This window comes from Epinephelus lanceolatus, chromosome 17 (assembly GCF_041903045.1).
Source record: "Epinephelus lanceolatus isolate andai-2023 chromosome 17, ASM4190304v1, whole genome shotgun sequence".
NCBI classification, from domain to species: domain Eukaryota; kingdom Metazoa; phylum Chordata; class Actinopteri; order Perciformes; family Serranidae; genus Epinephelus; species Epinephelus lanceolatus.
In genome coordinates this window covers 18160645-18174874 of record NC_135750.1, presented here as the reverse complement: position 1 = coordinate 18174874, position 14230 = coordinate 18160645, and the positions used below count along the sequence as shown (strand labels likewise).

Below are 14230 nucleotides of genomic sequence, written 5' to 3'. Positions count from 1 at the left end.
GATGATGATGACTTTATGATTTGCCATAAGGCTAGGTAATATGTGACACTTGGTGCTAGATTACCAAGAAAACCACTTAATAGTCTGAATACTACCTTGAGTGTTACTTTTAGGACTTAATATGGCTCTCTGTTATATTTCTATCAAGAAAAAATGGCCAAGTAAAATATTTTAGAAACTTTGGACCCTCAAACACATCAAGAACCCCTACTTTACTCCAATGACATGTTTAGTTACAATGGGACATTTGATGTGGTCAAATGGGATCGTCATTTTTTAAAATGGATACATACAGTACAGGCCAAAAGTTTGGACACATCTTCTCATTCAATGCGTTTTCTTTATTTTCTATTTTCTATTTACATTGTAGATTCTCACTGAAGGCATCAAAACTATGAATGAACACATGTGGAGTTATGTACTTAACAAAAAAAGGTGAAATAACTGAAAACATGTTTTATATTCTAGTTTCTTCAAAATAGCCACCCTTTGCTCTGATTACTGCTTTGCACACTCTTGGCATTCTCTCGATGAGCTTCAAGAGGTAGTCACCTGAAATGGTTTTCCAACAGTCTTGAAGGAGTTCCCAGAGGTGTTTAGCACTTGTTGGCCCCTTTGCCTTCACTCTGCGGTCCAGCTCACCCCAAACCATCTGGATTGGGTTCAGGTCCGGTGACTGTGGAGGCCAGGTCATCTGCCGCAGCACTCCATCACTCTCCTTCTTGGTCAAATAGCCCTTACACAGCCTGGAGGTGTGTTTGAGGTCATTGTCCTGTTGAAAAATAAATGATCGTCCAACTAAACGCAAACCGGATGGGATGGCATGTCGCTGCAGGATGCTGTGGTAGCCATGCTGGTTCAGTGTGCCTTCAATTTTGAATAAATCCCCAACAGCGTCACCAGTAAAACACCCCCACACCATCACACCTCCTCCTCCATGCTTCACAGTGGGAACCAGGCATGTGGAATCCATCCTTTCACCTTTTCTGTGTCTCACAAAGACACGGCGGTTGGAACCAAAGATCTCAAATTTGGACTCATCAGACCAAAGCACAGATTTCCACTGGTCTAATGTCCATTCCTTGTGTTTCTTGGCCCAAACAAATCTCTTCTGCTTGTTGCCTCTCCTTAGCAGTGGTTTCCTAGCAGCTATTTGACCATGAAGGCCTGATTGGCGCAGTCTCCTCTTAACAGTTGTTCTAGAGATGGGTCTGCTGCTAGAACTCTGTGTGGCATTCATCTGGTCTCTGATCTGAGCTGCTGTTAACTTGCGATTTCTGAGGCTGGTGACTCGGATGAACTTATCCTCAGAAGCAGAGGTGACTCTTGGTCTTCCTTTCCTGGGTCGGTCCTCATGTGTGCCAGTTTGGTTGTAGCGCTTGATGGTTTTTGCGAGTCCACTTGGGGACACATTTAAAGTTTTTGCAATTTTCCGGACTGACTGACCTTCATTTCTTAAAGTAATGATGGCCACTCGTTTTTCTTTAGTTAGCTGATTGGTTCTTGCCATAATATGAATTTTAACAGTTGTCCAATAGGGCTGTCGGCTGTGTATTAACCTGACTTCTGCACAACACAACTGATGGTCCCAACCCCATTGATAAAGCAAGAAATTCCACTAATTAACCCTGATAAGGCACACCTGTGAAGTGGAAACCATTTCAGGTGACTACCTCTTGAAGCTCATGGAGAGAATGCCAAGAGTGTGCAAAGCAGTAATCAGAGCAAAGGGTGGCTATTTTGAAGAAACTAGAATATAAAACATGTTTTCAGTTATTTCACCTTTTTTTGTTAAGTACATAACTCCACATGTGTTCATTCATAGTTTTGATGCCTTCAGTGAGAATCTACAATGTAAATAGTCATGAAAATAAAGAAAACGCATTGAATGAGAAGGTGTGTCCAAACTTTTGGCCTGTACTGTAAGTTCAGTCATTAATTTATTAAATCATTAATATAACATGTGGCTATTTATTAAAAAATGTCAGACTTCTCTGTCATGCTTCCCCTGTTCTTTTGTTGCTATTTCCTTGGTGCCATACTGTCTACAATGACATGCGTGTGTACACATGATGGCTATTTCTGAACTTATGTGGCTGACATGAACTCACTGCATCATTTTTTTCAAGTGACAAAAATACCCCTAAATGTCTGCATTATAACAGAGTAGCACATATTAGCACAACTCATGATTTTGTGGCACGTGGTAGCCATTGTCCCATTTTACCTGAATGCATTCTGCGCTCACACAAAACCATTTCCCATGAAAAGTAAGGTGCACTGAGTAAATGCTTTAATTATAAGTCAAACATTTAATCAATGGCGTAAGGTGGCTACGATGGGCCCTGGTGCACGCTGTCATGCACATATCATCTCATACCATGATCAGAAACTTGATATTGGATAACATCAATGTACACATTACCCAGTTATCATCATTGCATATCTGTAACAAAAAATACCAAAGAAAATAAGAAATTATTTAATTTAACAACTTTAATTGTTGATTTAAAGACAGTAGTGATTTTTTTCTTTATCTCAGGTGTGCCCATACTATTTATCTCAGACCAATAAAAATGATTGTTTCATGTAAAGCACATTTGTATTAACAAAACAATAACATGTTTGGTAATTAGCTGCTTAAATATTTAATGAACCCAAGATGTAAAACCTTATTTGTCCAATTTTACCTGGTGTTTGACTTCACCCTGTATAAGGATTCATGTGGCCCATTATAATTCATGAATTCATGAGACCCACTCCTTTTTAGTTGTTGTGTCTTTCTGCATGAAATCTAGTACCCAGTAGTATAAAGCAATTTAAATAAGCCCACCTTTACAAGCTGCAACATTAAAGCAATGGACACATTAATGCATCGATAATCATAACTCAATAATGTAATGTTTATTATTATGAAATTGGCCTTTCTACACAATTGGGTGTATTTGATGCCAATGTTTTTGTACTTATACTTAATAAAGATTTTGAATGCAAGACTTTTACTTTTACAGAGTATTTTTTAATTTGTTCTACTTTAACTTAAGTAAAAGATCTGAATACTGAATCCATCACTGTTAAAAATACATCAGATTTCACTAATTAACTTTTGTTTGGTCTCAGTAAGCACAGTATTCTAAAATTATGCATTGTACAATAATATTATAACATTATTATTTACTCAGTATAAGTTAAATCTGCCTAATAAATGTAGTGGGGTCTGTATACTGCAAATAAAACAATCAAAATGCATTATTTATTCTGTATAGGGTAGATCAATGTTTGTATAGCGCCCCCGTGTGGAATAATGATCAAAATATTATCCTCCTCTGGACCGCCATGGTCTCACCTCCTCCACTAGGAGGGAGCAGAGTCATTTGCCATCTGATACGATGAGTTTAAGTGCTGTCGGAAATCATAAAGTGACATATAAATGCACGGTAAAGCACATACATTTTATATGATATGATTGTTAACTGAGCAAAATGCATGTTCCTCTGTGTAGCTGTTCATGTTTGTTTAAGCATAAAGCTGCTTTCTTAAAGTTAAAAATACAGCATGTACACAGTCGACTATTTAGAGATTATTGTCCTAAAGGTGTATTAAAAGCAAGTAAAACTTCAAATGTAAGTGCATGTGAGAATGATGCTTTTATTTTCCTTCTTTACATCTGGTTTTTATTTAAAAAATAAAGGCAACCTACCACAAAAGTTTGTTTTGTGTAGCATTTAGTGGGAAGTAGGAGGAACACTTGAATGCATTAATTCTCTCCATCCACTTTTTTCCAGTGGGAAGGAAAATGTGCTTTTCATTATGCAGTCTATTTTTTTTTCTTCAGATTCTCGATACTTTTCAGGGAATTTTGCACAATGTTACACACGACATGAGAAAAAGAAGTCTCAAACAGCTGGACTGTACTTCTTCTCAGGGTCCCTGTGTGCAGCCAGCTGCAGCGGGACCGCCCCGCACACACTCACACTCACACGCACTGCCCTCCTGTCCGTGCTGTGTCGCGGCAGTCCAGCCCCCCTTGAGGGAGGGGAAGCCGGATTGAACGCCAGTTTTATTGCGTTGTCATGTTTCACAAGAGTTCAGAAGCTCAGAGACCGCCTGATACCATCGTTTCATGGATGCACCCGAAGTCTGAGCGCGGAGGGGCTTTTTTTTCTCACCTTCTACCAACTTTGCAACTCCGCGTAAGGCTGTTCCCTTATGGTGTTTGGTTTTCAATACCGTTTTCATGGGTGAGAATCTTCTTCTGTAGCTTTTAGAGTATTTCTTGGTGCAAATCCAATTAGGTCTGTGAAGATGCAGCTCCGTACGGTCCTTGACGTCAATGTTGTGGATGTCCAGAAGAGAAGGAATCCCTCCAAACACTATGTAAGTTGTCTAATCTTTGTCTGGTACTTCACAAAAGTATGCTCCACTTTGGTAACCAGATCTTGACATTTCAGCCGTGAAAGCTGCTCTATGCATGGGGATGTTGCTGTGTTTGGTCCAAACTGAAACATCTCAACAACTATTGGATTGATCAGGCATTTTGTAGACATTTATGGTGGATCCAAGCGACTCTGGTGGCTCCTGACTTTTCCTCTGGTGCCATCATGAGCTTCCTATTTGTGGCTTTGAGTGAAATGTGGCAGGATGTGTATCATCTGATGTGGTACTTAACTTCTCATCTGGCACCATCACTGGGTCAGAAGTTCAGTTTGCACAATATTTTGGCTTATGATGGTTTATGACCTGCAAAACTAATAGTTCCATCAGCCTCAGCTGTATGTGTGTTGAAGCAAACAGTAAGAAGATGGTGACCGTGATAAACATCATCTGCTAAACATCAGCATGTCACATCTGACATCAGCATTTAGTACACAGGATTGCTGTGCCTAAGATCAGCCTCACAGAGCTGCTAACAACAACTGGAACATATGTAGTCATTCCTTTTGCAGTCAACAATATTGTCACCATGTTGTAAACTTATTAAAAGGAAGAAAGGGTCTTTGGTAAAGGGGTGTGTCTGTGTTTGACTGACAACAGCTGGCAGGCTGAGCCCTGACAGGGGAATGAGGGACAAAGTAAACACGCTGAGACTGTAGCCTGTAAGCCAGTGGTAAGGGCCACAGCAGCATCCAAATGTAGCAAAGTGATTTTTGCAGGTATGTTAACATGCAGCTGACCGGCTAATCTGCTAATATGGCCTGCAGACTGACATTAGTAGTGCACTTATGGAGAACTGGATATAGTGTAAAAAGAGTGGTGCATTTGGTGTCTGACTTATTTACAGAGCAGATATGTATGCTGCAGCAAGGGAACAAGCATTCAGTTTAATTTTAGTGAGAGTTTGGATTTTTATTGCAGATCAATACCAGCCCTAGTCACAAAAATAACACAACACCAAGTTGATGGCAGTTATGTAAATATGTAAAACACAAAACATACTCTCCCACACTCCACATAAAAACGGAAAAAGATTTGACTGTGTGTTGGACACCCACTGAGAGGCTGCAGCAAAACAGTTCAAACCTTTTCTCGCAATAGAATATAGAGGGTCATGCATGCCTGCGTACATGCAAAGTACAAAGAGCTCCTTGACCACCTGAAAGCTACAGCTTGGTTTTCCTCAAGCTCATTCTTTAAGACACCACATTTTAGGTTGGGATCATATATTCCTTGCCACATAAAATACATGTTAGCTGAGAGGACTGTGTATACCAGTAGCTGTTTAAAATAGCAAGGGTCATATTTATCTGGTGTGCAGTAAGGAATGTGACATCCAAGTGTCTTCTATATGGGACGCAGGATTTAGTTCTGCTTTGGCCAGACAAATCACCATGAAAGCATCATCAGTAGGAACATTACTGATGGGACTTGGACATCTTGTCTATGAACATGAGGCAGCTGTGGATCAGAAAGTAGAGCGGGTTGTCCACCAATCAACAGATCCATCATTGGCTCATCTAGTCGAGCAAGATACTGAACCCTAAATTGCGCCTGATGGCTGCTCCATCGATGTGTGAGGGTGTTAAAAGTAGAGTAGCAGGTGGCACCTTGTATGGTAGCCTCGGCCACCAGTGTGTGAATGTGTTCGTGAATATGACTTGTAGCATAAAAAGCACTCTGAGTGGTCGGAAAAATAGAAAAGCGCTACACAATTGCAGGCCCAGTTACCACATGACCACATGACCAAAGCTGTGTGGACAGACAGAAGGAAGCCCCCACCACCACACTAAAGGGGTATGAGTTTGACTTGTACACCTGAGCTAGAATTAAATACTTGCTGGTTGATCATCTTGACTTGAACTGACCATTGGATAGCCAGTGAAGAGATGCTTGCTTACATCATTACCCTTGAGACTTTGGAGGTACTCAACCACGTTGTCTGACTTGGCAAAGACGTCATCATCACCATTTAGCAGGAAGCAAGCATGCTGATAGTTTCTTTCCGTCCATTTGAGGAAGAGTGTCAGCTCTAAGGTGAGGTCGTAAATGATTCATCAAAATCCCATTGGAGGATGTCATTGTACTCATGTCGCTCTAGTTCGAGGAGTTTGTTCAGCATCAGTTGTTCCTGCGATGACGATCCTTCAAATCTGCACACCAATGTGTAACCCCTCTTCAGCCCAGGTTTTGCGCAGCACCTCTGGGCGGTCATAGATCACAGGGGAGCTTTAAATGACATCTGCAGATTCATCAGCTCTTCCGCATTTGTCAGGGATGACCAGTAGCATGGGGAAATGGAGACAGTGATGACAGTAGAGAATGTCTTGGAATGTCAACAGAGATTCAAGACTCTGAAGACACAGAGGATAGTCCTTCATGCTTGGCGTCATTTTACTGACTTAAGTAATCAGATCCAATGAGCCATGTGACATGTCTCAGCGGGGCTGCAAAAATCAATTAGTCCATCAGGTACAATTGGATTAATTAACCTGAGAGTTGGGATCAATTGCATCATCCATCTCCTGCTGAGAGACACTCCCCGAGGCCACAAAACATAGGGCACAGACTTTCCCTTGGGATGGAAGCCGGCGGTGAGGGTTGACGGGGAAGTCCCCACGAGGGGAGAAGAGGGGGAAAAAAATAAAATCTCATTATCTATGAGCTAAGCAACTGAAAATGCTTATCCGGTTTGAGAGAGGAAAGAAGCAACCCTTTGTCTTTTGTCCCCACTGTTCAAGTGTGACTTCCTTCCAGGGACTCATGGCACTGGAGCCAGAGAGTGCATGGCAACTAATCCTTGTTTACATACATTGTCAGAGGGGGATCATTTCAGGAGAGATGAGATCCAACGGCAAGTCTTTACTTAGTGCAATTTGCTGCATAAACACGCTTGTTAAATTCAGACTTTAATATTTAAAGTAAAAATGCTGCTTGTCAGCTGTACGTGACCATGAGGCTCACATATACTGTTAATGTGTATTAATTTGTGTTAATGTGCTTTGAATCAGGAATGTAATCATGTTGCGTAAAATTAAAATAGGCTTATGCCACATCAGTTATGTTGCAACCATCATAATCAATTCCTGATGTTACACTAAGTGATGCATTACACATTAACTAGCTCATAATAATGTGGTAATCTCCGATTGTTTTATGTTGCATAACTTCTGTTGTCATGTTCAAACACAAGCATGGTTCATGGTTGGGGTGTATCTTGACCTCACTCACCCTCACTTTGAGCCATGCCGTTGCCTAAATTCAGAGTGTTTGGTCATGCTGTCTGTATCTAATTAGCGAGCTGCTGGAGCACTCGTTCCGCCTCACTGCGCACTCTCTGTAATGAACTGTGCTCAGACTGAAGAGTGCATTTCAAACCAGTCACTGATGTCCTTGTAGATTGCCACCATATGTGTAAATCCTGCTTTGTAAACACTTTGTGCCATGCATGGGCTTAGATAGAAAATGCATTAGGTGCAGCCATCTGTTTCCCAAACCTCAGGGCGTGCACAATTGTTTGCGGGTCCTTTGTTGGTGAGACAAAAAGAGAATATATTTTGGGAAAACTTCCGGCAACAGTGTGTTTTGTTCTGTGACTGACTGATGTCTGCCAAGGAAATGATATTCCCATCTCAGCTTCTGTGTGAGTAAACACTTGTGCGGTGTCATTATTCCTGCTGATAGATAGAAGCGCCGGAAGTTCTTGACATAATGGGAGCTTCATTTGGTTCCTCAGACAGTGGACTCAGGTAGACCTTGTAAAAGTAAACTGTTAAGTTGTTAGTTATGCAAGGCACTGAAATACAACTTTGTACATCATCAGAACAATCATGTAAAGTTGTTGCAGACCAGAAACAAGAGCCTCATAGCTTTTTGTTATCATTACTGCAGGAAACTACAACAAAATGTTGCGTTCACTCAAAAACACAGATGTGATTCATTATAAATTCTTTTATTGACATAATACTTGAAATCCGCTGGCCCTCCCATTGACCCCTGATGTCTTTCCAATGTGTGATGGAAACAGACAAACTTAATGAGTTTATCTGACCTTTGATGACCTCTTGAAGTTAAGCCAGGAGGGAATGCAAGCACTTTGTGCCATTAGGGCGAGTCTGGCTAAGGCGGTGCCGCGGTGTCTTTGACAAAGCGATTTAGCTCCTAATGGGCCTCTTTTGTTTGTGCTTCTCTCACTAGGTGTACCTCATCAACGTCACTTACTCGGACTCCACTTCCCACGTCATCTACAGGAGATACAGCAAGTTCTTTGACCTGCAGGTATGTTACACTAAAGCTGTCGTTTAACAGTGCTCCGTAGCTGTTCTAAAATCACTGTACCACATATGTCCCAAGCAGTCGTCTCTTACTTGCTGAGTAACCAAGCTACACTGTGACAAAAACAAGGCTGCTAGCAATTGACAGCATAGCGAAAGTGAAGTGAGCATAATAGGCTTCACATAAAACATGCAAGCTTGCTAAAATAACATTGTCAACTTAAGCTCCTTAAGAACGTTGGTGTAGTTTGTCTTCTTTGGATGGAGATAAATGCTGTATGGATTGGGCGGCAGTAATGACAGGTATTTCTGTAAGGAAACATGAGGACACAATGGCTTCCCTGGCTGCTCAAACATGAATCTCTCTAGGTTCTTTTTGTTTCTTTGGCCGGCATTTTTGTGGTGTTCTTCTGACTGTTATTATCCTGGCAAATGATGGATGATTCAGGCTTTGGTTGGCGGTCTTGAGCGCTGCGTTCTATATGACAATAGGTGACTAACTGGTGCAGTGTTGTTGAAATTGTAATGTTGTCACAGCTGTGTGTTTATAGAGTATTTTACAATGGCTTCAAACACAACTTAGTCAGTTATATTTAAGGACCAGACCCATCTGTTTTATGATTAACTAACTACTTCTACTGTCACTTACTACATGAGCAGCATAGCATTCAAATTGGGTGTTGAAAATGGCCTGGATACTAAACTCTATGAGGTCAGTTTGACCTTTTGGTCACGTCTTTCTGTTCAGCTGCTGGAAGGCGGCATGCTTACTGAAAGGTTTCATTTAAGACTACTGGAGCCGGATTGGAAAAAGGGAAATGCGGGGGAAATCCAGTCAGCAGATGCAGGAAGAAAACATGACCTCAATCAGAAAACAGCATGGGGCAACGTTATATCCCAGGATTCTTTTAGGGGCTTCAGTTGCCTCCAGTGAAATTTCTGCATTTCTTTAACTGTGACTCAAGTTTATGTTTTAACCACAAACGGTTGAGTTGTATACAGTTTGTTTTAAGAATGATTGAAACATCTAAGCAGCCTAAACAACAGTGTGAGGGGTGTAAACCTAAACCAGTGCATACCTTATCAAGCATTTTTCTAGTACTGTAAAAGACTCTTGTCTCTGGCTCTTCTCTGATAACTCTTTCTGCCAGACTGCACTCTCCAGTGCTGTGGCTCTGGTGGGCTGGCTGTATTGGAGGCAGCAGAGGAAACCCTTTGTTCTCTGGTCTCTTGCTAATAGCCAGGAAAATTCTGCCCTGGTCTGTTTGATGGAAACAGAGCTTCTCTCCTGTCTCTGTAAACATTAGTCTTGTCCATAGATCCCTGCTGCCGGGGTGTGTTTGTCTGGCCACGGTAATCCGTGAAGAACAACAGTCTGCAGCTGTCCATACAGAATTGGGTGGGGATGGCGTGTTTTATTTGTCCTTATATGAACATAGTCATATAGGTGAAAGATGAAGTTTCAAGTGTGGAGCACACTGTTGCAGTCTATGGTTAGTGTTGGACTGAGCAGGTGTTAAAAAAGATGAAAGCATCTTCTCGCTAGCAGGTAAGATAGCAAGGAAAAAGGTTTGTAAAAAACCCAAGTACTGAAACTTTCTTTGCGGCTAGTGAGATCTGCAGTAAGCAAGGACCATTTTCAGAATGCACTGGATGAAACAAGGAGGAAGCTGTGGTCAGGAAAGGGTTGGGGGTTGGGGTAATGAACAGTTTTGGTGTTTTGGATTTAAAGACTGGAAGGAAGATACTTTCCCTTGGAAGTTTAGATACACCGGCCATGTAATAACTGCATGTCTCCTTTTGGTTTCAACCCTTCTGACTCTATCTATACTCTCCTTTTCTGTATTAAAATATTTGTCTTTTCTCCAGGCAGAAACTGAGCTTTTGTTTGTGTCTCTGCCAAACTGACACCTACAATCTTTCCCCAGCTCTGCACAGCTCTCTGTCTTCACAGCACAATTGCGTGTTTTATGCTCACTAGAAGCTGACAGAGGGAAAAAAAATGCATTTGACACCCTTGGCCTGACAAATGTGACCATGATCGAATCAGATAACCATTAATTCGGAGTTCAGAGAAGCTAAGTAAGGTCAGAGAACAAGAAACGCCTTTTAAGAAGCGGCTAATCATTATTATGTCCAACATCAGCTAGCACTGTACAGCTGGTCATATGAAACCCCTTGTCAACAACAGGCAGCTTAGCTGTTTGTCTGTTAGAGATGAGGTATCCATCTTCGCTGCCAAATGGATGTCCAGAAGTGCACTCTCTGCTAATGTTTCAAACCCCACCAGTGTGCATAACTCATAACTGCTCCTCTGGGAAGCAATTATCGTAAATTATCAGGATCTTCTTTGCACCAGATTCCTTTTCTCTTCATCTTTTTTGCTGACCCTAAAGTGAAGTCTTTGTAATGCATGTGCAGAGTAAACACATCGATTCCTCCTTTTAAAGATGTTTGTTTTCATGCTGAATACTGCTGGGCCTGAGCTCCACCAAATGCTGTTTCTTGAGTCAAAGGGAAATGTTGCTGATCCGCGTATGTTTGACGTGAGCAGGAACGGTCAGTGTGTCAAACAGAGTTTACCGTCAGAGAGAAGGGAGTGAACCCCCCACCCCCTCTCCACACCCTTCAACCACAGCGGACAGAGCGCATGGGTCATGGCATTCCTCCGGGGGATTGTGGAGTGTGCAAGCTGGCTTGGTTTTCTTTTGGACCAAAACTTCTCCAAAAATCCCTTAGTCGTCATTATTTTTGGATTGAGGAATTGGAGCAGGGTCAGCTCTACTCTGTCTGCATTATAATTTGTCTGGCCTACATTCCTCACACAGGATGGAAGCTGTTGTTAAACCTGGAATACTTTGCAGGAATATGATGGGGCATAAAGTAATGGCTGAGAATAGTCTGAAGTTAAAGATAATTTAGGAGAGTACGCCACCGATTTAGCATTTCACGACTGCAGTATACCAGTAGCCCTTTTTACACTGCCTGTTCAAGGTGGGAATGTTGTGCTGTTATCCCACTTCCCTGTTCAGTATAAAAGTTACGAACATGGAATGGGGTTGCAGAGTTCTGCCTTTAAGCCGGCAGCGGAGGTAGTAACAGAGCCAATTTGACGTTTGTGTAAAAAGTGTGGGCCTGCAAAACAGGATGGGTGTGACATTTTGAAGACATGTTACGTGTGCGACCTACAAGTAGGGGATTTAAAAAGAAGCTGATAGCAGTTAGCGGCTAACTCAAAGAAGAAGAACAGCAACGTAAAATGTCCGTGAATTTGTGAGACATTGAGGCTCCTTACCTTTTGAGCAGAGGATGAGATCAGCTGCCATATAACAGGAACAGTAAATCGTTGTTATTGCCATCATTGGAGAGTGCGGCTTGATATGTACTATGTATGTTGTGTTGTGTTACACGTCATGCCCGTCACGCCCTTTTTGCTTCCAGAATCCTGGAATGCTATTTAAAATCACACTCTGTAGTGGCATTATGCTTGCATGGTTTGGTTCTATGTGGAAAACTAATGCCCCGTGTCCATCAAAGTGTTTTTTTCCAGCGGAAAATGCCAGGCGTACCTCAGAAAACACCCAGCTGGGAGTGTTTGAGAGCACTTTGGAGGCATGGCATTTTTTCAGTTGCGTCTGGTTGCTATAATACTGAATATTCGCGGAAGTAAACATGTTGGCACCGGGTAGAGTACTTGATCTGGATGGGGGGAAGGGTGAAGCATGCAGGGAGAGAGGATGGACCCACTGGATTGTGTGGGTGATGAGAGGAAACACAATATATAAAAATATACAGTATATTAGATATACAGATTTCTTCTCCATTGTTGTTGTTCAGCACTTGTACATGTAAGATGTAATGGTTAAGCTTCACAGTATGTGTCCCTCTTCCACTGTGACTGAATGGCTGAACTGACAGTGACCAAAGTTTTTACCCAAGGTTGAACATTTTTCAACTCTGTGCACCTCGTCAAGTGGCGTAAATATGCGGCACTCCCATTGCAAAGCACTACAAAAATACATCGACCGAAGATAAAACGTTTGCTTGCGGGATCCCTGTAGTGGGACTCATGTTCAACAGTCTTTTAAATAAAGGTATCAAAATTGATAGAGCAGAACCAGAAGTAAAGTCTTTTTATTCCACACACTCTTATTCCTGGGCGGCACGGTGGTATGGTGGTTAGCACTGTCGCCTCACAGCAAGAGGGTTCCTGTTTCGATCCCAGGAGGGAGCCCTTCTGTGCAGAGTCTGCATGTTCTCTCCATGTCAGCATGGGTTTTCTCCGGGTACTCCAGCTTCCTCCCACAGTCCAAAGACATGCAGGTTAATTGGTGACTCTAAATTGTCTGTAGGTGTGAATGTGAATGTGAATGGTTGTCTGTCTCTATGTGTCAGCCCTTTGATAGTCTAGTGACCTGTCCAGGGTGTTCGCACAATGTCAGCTGCGATAGGCTCCTGGCGCCCCTCAAGAGGATAAGCGGTTACGAAGATGGATGGATTCTTATTCCTTGTCATAACCTGACGCCTACATTACCCACAATGTAGCTCGATCACCGAGAGTTCAGTCCAGTTGCGGCTAAAGTAGCCTCGACCTTCTAACCTCAAGCAGAGATGAGGAGCGGGCTGATCACTTCATTTAATTGACCATTTAAACTCAATTGACATTACTTGAGGCAGTTTTTTAGACTTCACACAGACCCCCCAAGAACCATGAAGGGCTTTGTGCAACTTTTCTTTCACATATGTAAACATACTATTTTGTAATATCAGTTGAGTTCTCCTTCATAGTGAATAAACTGATTATAGTTAATGAATCCCATGTGTTGTGTGATAAACAAAGATTAGCACACCTCTTGATGTTGCAATAATTTGTTTGTACCAGAGGAGGCATAAATGTGTTTATATCACTTGTTTCTAATAATGATGACCATGCAGCTTTTTTAAAACATTTTTTTCAGACCAAGGCAGCTGTTGCATCATAACCTGTCTGCAGTAAACAACTGTCAAGTAGATGTCAAAACAACCCGGAGATGGAATCAGATTGTTTTCCCACTCAAACATTCCTGCAAACTCCCCCCTGTCTGAGATTCCTCTCAGAACAGTTTCTTTGTCTTGCTGCACAGTGCAGTGTCTCTTTGTCTGTCCCTCCCTCTCCACTCCTGTGGGTGCACTAAAGTTTAAATGCTTCAAATGATTATCATTACAGTGTACAGAAGCTGTTTGGGTTCCTCCCGTCGCCATAATTCATGTCCACGGCATCACAATGCCAAAATAGAGATGATTGACTGTGATGATTGTCTTTCTCTGGCATTTATTCACTACACTGATTATGAAGTGTGTAAAAAAAAAAAAAAGAGACTGGGAAATGGGATGACATCATAGCACCTGTTGCTACATGGTTCATTTTCCCAGTGGGAACACTTGGCTGACACTGCAGCGTAACACACTGAAAGATCCTGTGCAGGGTTTACGAAAACAGTATAGAGTAAATACAGCAGTAAGTCCCCGAAGCCTGTGAATTA

General features: G+C 41.9%; 1 protein-coding gene and 1 pseudogene across 2 annotated transcripts in view; one reads left to right on the top strand and one right to left on the bottom strand.

Moving 5' to 3' along the window:
• Window positions 1-3928: 3928 nt before the first annotated feature.
• LOC117248377 (SH3 and PX domain-containing protein 2A) overlaps window positions 3929-14230 on the top strand; it is a 64191-nt gene continuing 53889 nt past the window's right edge. The window contains exons 1-3 of one of the 2 annotated variants that reach the window (XM_033613429.2): window positions 3929-4193; window positions 4296-4377; window positions 8632-8712. In XM_033613429.2, coding sequence (XP_033469320.2) covers window positions 4306-4377; window positions 8632-8712 — 153 coding nt within the window. In that variant the 5' untranslated portion in view covers window positions 3929-4193; window positions 4296-4305. Of the gene's footprint in view, window positions 4378-8631; window positions 8713-14230 lie in introns of both variants that reach the window. The other variant, XM_033613428.2, reaches the window with a different exon arrangement.
• Window positions 5853-6725, bottom strand: LOC144458415 (N-acetyllactosaminide beta-1,3-N-acetylglucosaminyltransferase 3 pseudogene; annotated as a pseudogene).